Source organism: Limulus polyphemus, unplaced genomic scaffold, assembly GCF_000517525.1.
Source record: "Limulus polyphemus unplaced genomic scaffold, Limulus_polyphemus-2.1.2 Scaffold10572, whole genome shotgun sequence".
NCBI lineage: Eukaryota > Metazoa > Arthropoda > Merostomata > Xiphosura > Limulidae > Limulus > Limulus polyphemus.
Genome location: NW_013676182.1, coordinates 12,823 through 17,387, shown reverse-complemented (window position 1 = coordinate 17,387; position 4,565 = coordinate 12,823). Strand labels below are relative to the sequence as shown.

The 4,565-nt window shown below is 31.4% G+C and overlaps 1 protein-coding gene across 1 annotated transcript in view; it reads left to right on the top strand.

The window, feature by feature from the left end:
• Window positions 1–705: 705 nt before the first annotated feature.
• Window positions 706–4,565, top strand: part of LOC106476438 (ubiquitin carboxyl-terminal hydrolase MINDY-2-like) — a gene marked incomplete at its 5' end in the record, with an annotated part of 10,725 nt that continues 6,865 nt past the window's right edge. Inside the window, 2 exons of the mRNA XM_013937096.2 lie at window positions 706–893; window positions 1,620–1,730. Coding sequence (XP_013792550.1) covers window positions 706–893; window positions 1,620–1,730 — 299 coding nt within the window. The remainder of the gene's footprint in view (window positions 894–1,619; window positions 1,731–4,565) is intronic.

Below are 4,565 nucleotides of genomic sequence, written 5' to 3'. Positions count from 1 at the left end.
GTACGTATACATGTAATAAGTTATGTACGTATACATCTAATAATTTATGTACGTATACATCTAATAATTTATGTACGTATACATCTAATAATTTATGTATGTGTACATCTAATAATTTATGTACGTATACATCTAATAAGTTATGTACGTATACATCTAATAAGTCATGTACGTATACATCTAATAATTTATGTACGTATACATCTAATAATTTATGTACGTATACATCTAATAATTTATGTACGTATACATGTAATAATTTATGTACGTATACATGTAATAAGTTATGTACGTATACATGTAATAAGTTATGTACGTATACATGTAATAAGTTATGTACGTATACATCTAATAATTTATGTACGTATACATCTAATAATTTATGTACGTATACATCTAATGATTTATGTACGTATACATCTAATGATTTATGTACGTATACATGTAATAATTTATGTACGTATACATCTAATAAGTTATGTACGTATACATCTAATAAGTTATGTACGTATACATGTAATAATTTATGTACGTATACATGTAATGATTTATGTACGTATACATGTAATGAATTATGTACGTATACATGTAATGATTTATGTACGTATACATGTAATGATTTATGTACGTATACATGTAATAATTTATGTACGTATACGTCTAAACACATGTAGTAATTCACTGACTGTATTTTTTGGATGACAGGACGAGTTGTTCCAGCTAGTCACAGACCAGGGTTTTCTGACTGAGAGTAAAGTTGTGTGGGAAACACTAAACAACGTTGAGGGAGATGGCCACTTTGTAGATGCCAACTTTGTTACAGTGCCACCTAAAGCAGCAGAACCTGTGAAAGTTGACTCGGATCTTACCCCAGAACAGCAAGCAGACCAAGAGTATGTTGGTCATTGTTTGTTGTTAGAGAAGTTAATTAAAATAACCACAGTTAACGGTCAACTATAATTGTAGTTAAGAATTGACCTACCGTGATTGTCCATCTCTCCAAATTACATCCTACATTATAACAGAAAAACTGATGTATTTTGTTGTGGTTTGGGAAATGGTCAACAGTAATTCCTTGGAGGTTATTCATTAAACCTGTATTCCAAAGAACAGGAAAGAGTGATAACATCTGTGTTGCCCACTGTATGGAGTAAGGACTGTCTAGCTACTCTGTTGTAGTCCGTGCTGTGAAGGGGTATACTTCCACCTGTTTAGCACGATCAGCATGAAGAGTCCATTCTATTGGCTGTGCAGAAACCTTTGTTGTGTGATTTAACTAGAACTGCATTGTTACCCTATTCACTGTGGACAGTGATATTGCAAGTGACCTGCCTGACTTTGACCACCTTTCCTTTCTTGTAATTATGGTTAGCTTCGTTTACTGCATGGCTGTATGTATTCTCTGGTCTTTGTTGAACTATATCTGTATATATTTGTTGACATCATGAAATCATTGATTTGTATTCTGTTTGTTTGTTTGCTTGCTGGTAGGGATATTTTTTGTAGTTTCATGCATGTTAAGTTGGTAGTGTTTATTGTTCCAAAATCTAGTCATTTCAAACTGTGACATCTCTAAATATAAACACAGTTTATAATCTAGAGTTTGTTTATATTTATAGCTACTTGGTGGCTCTGACAATGCAGGAGGAGCAACAGAAACAGGATGAACAACGAAGGATATGGGAGGAATATAAACAGAAAAATCTTGGAGGAAATGATTCTATGACAGAGTGAGTCTGTCCTTTGAACTCCCATGGGGTGTGATTATTAAAAAGTACTGCATCCTTGTATCTAATCCTTTGTTATTATTGAAGACCCCTTGAATACTGACTAGTCTGATATCGATGGCTTTAAGTAATGTCTTGTGTTGCAAATGGTGATATGTATACATGTTTACAATGGTTAAAAGTAGACATGAATATTGGAATGTGCCTATATATACAAGTTTGTCATGTCAGGTTACTACACAGACTGAAAAAAAAACTGCATAATTTATTAGAAAGAATATTTAATTGTTATACAATATTGCCTTTTAAAGAAAATAACCAAAACTCTACCTGTGAAATTCAGACTCTTTAACACTGTTGCTACGGGCATCTTGGCACATCGCGAGGTTTTGGTGAATTACATTCAAAATGTTATTAAAGTACTTTCTTATCATGGTATACGAATAATTTTGGCATAAAAAGTAGCTAATAATCCAAATCTTAATATTATATAAGTTTTAAAATTCTTAATTTTATAAGGCAATATTGAAAAAAAATCGTTAATTTCCCCTAGTATGAGAATAGTGATATTTACTCTCTAGGTATTCCCTACAAAATTTAATGTAAATTGCTCATTATAATGTTGTCACTGCTCAGGCAAAGCATAATTTTTATAGCTCTCAATCTTATTTGCTTACAAAGCCATAAAATAGAAATTCAAACCAGACCCACATGTAAAAAACCTTTCTTTCAGAAATTGCCAATAAGTTTCTTTGATGTTTAATACTATATTAGCTGTAATCAATAGAAAGCCAATGTTTTAATATATCAATTGATGTATTATGTTACATTGTTTTGGGTACACTGAATTGTGAGTTTTTCTTCCACTTTATTCCCATTGCAAACACATCGATGAGCTTAGCAAAATTCCTAATAGCTCTTGTTGCATAGCTAGATAAACCAAAAAAATTGTGCTAGTTATGGGACATTGCCTGTTTTCTTGCATGTCATTATTCTGTGTTCTTTGATGCATAATTTAATTAAATAAAAAAATAAGTGCAGTAGTACCATTAGTATAAAAAAAAGTAGAGTTAAGTGTCATCGACGGTCGGCAGCCAAAGAAAAAAGAACCCAGGTAAGTACTATATTTTTTGTTTTTCATGTGTATTCTTTATTTATTATTATAAAAGTAACTGAAATGTAAAAAATTTTAAACTTTTTAGGTTAGATTAGGTAAAAATAAATAGTAATAATACACTCGTTAGTAGCTCATGTGTTATGTTATAGGGTAACGTGAGCTACATGTTCACTAAGTGATTTCCATTTTATATGGTACAAATGTTAGTTAGATTCAAAGGGCAATAAAACAATATAACTTAAATATAAACAGATGTATACTGTCAAAAGTTTAAAACTATTTTGGATAAACAAATGTAGTTACAATTTAAAGTCATTCTAGAAAAAAAAAAGGTAATTTAAATTTATTTTATATGATTACTGCCTGAGTTAGGGTACATAGAATATAGTTGAAAAAAAAAAACACTTGATATCTGTTTAGGAGGTTTTAGAGATTATGGAAATTTAAAATGAAGAAAAATATTTTTAATCTTAACATGAAAATAACTTTGCACTTGGTGCAGTCAACATTTTGACTCCATGTATCCATGGAGAAATTTTTAGTGAAAATACTTCACTAAAAATTCTTACTTTTTTGTCTACAAATGACTCTTAATGATTACCAAAAGCTTGTGAAATTTTGTGAAGATACACAAAACTTATTAGAAGTTATAGTATGGATACTAAAGGTCAATTTTGGGTCACCAATTCGGCCGATTCAACAAAGTTCGTAGCAAGAGAGTTAAATGAAGTGAAATATGTTTGACAGTGGTTTTAGAGTAGTATAAAGACATGTTTTTCACCACATGCATTTATGTGTATGGTGTAGTCGGTCCTTAAGTTAACAATCATTTACTTTCCTGTGAAATGTAACTTTAGCTTGAAACTTTCTAAATAAAAAGAAATGTAAAAACTTCTAAACGTATTGGACTTTTATTTGTTCATACTCAACCTTGTATATATATGGTTGTAAAAACTAAGAGATAATATTGCCAAGAAGTGACATGCGAGAAACAAACAAGGAAACTTAGCTTTTAATTAAATCACTTTAGTTTTATTCCTTATTACTTCTTTTTTTTTAATTTGCACATTTTAAAATCTCTGAAGGAGAAATGTTTATTGCCTTAATGTGATTTGTCAAATTCGTCATGATTTTATTAATAATTTACTTTTTTTTCTGCTAGTTGTATGTAATTTTTCTCTTTATTACTTTAGTGTGTTTTTTCTTATTTTATATCCTGTTAAAAAGATTTATTTGAAATATTTTGTACAAGAATTAAATAACATGTTGAAGAAACGTGTTCTAAAAAGTCGGGTTTCGTAGTGTGGTATCAACAGCAGTTTCCACAAGATCAGAGATAGAATCAATTGGTTTTTGTATATTCAGAAGCAACCAGGATAAGGAGAATTGTACTGTTTGGCAGGACTCTGGATGTACACTACTGCCAAAATCACAGTACTATATCCCACTTGCTGTTTGGCAGGACTGTGGATGTACACTGCAGCCAAAATCACAGTACTGTATCCCACTTGATACCGAAACGTGGATGTACACTACAGTCACAATCACAGTACTGTATCCCACTTGCTGTTTGGCAGGACTGTGGATGTACACTACAGCCAAAATCACAGTACTGTATCCCACTTGCTGTTTGGCAGGACTGTGGATGTACACTACAGCCAAAATCACAGTACTGTATCCCACTTGCTGTTTGGCAGGACTGTGGATGTACACTACAGCCA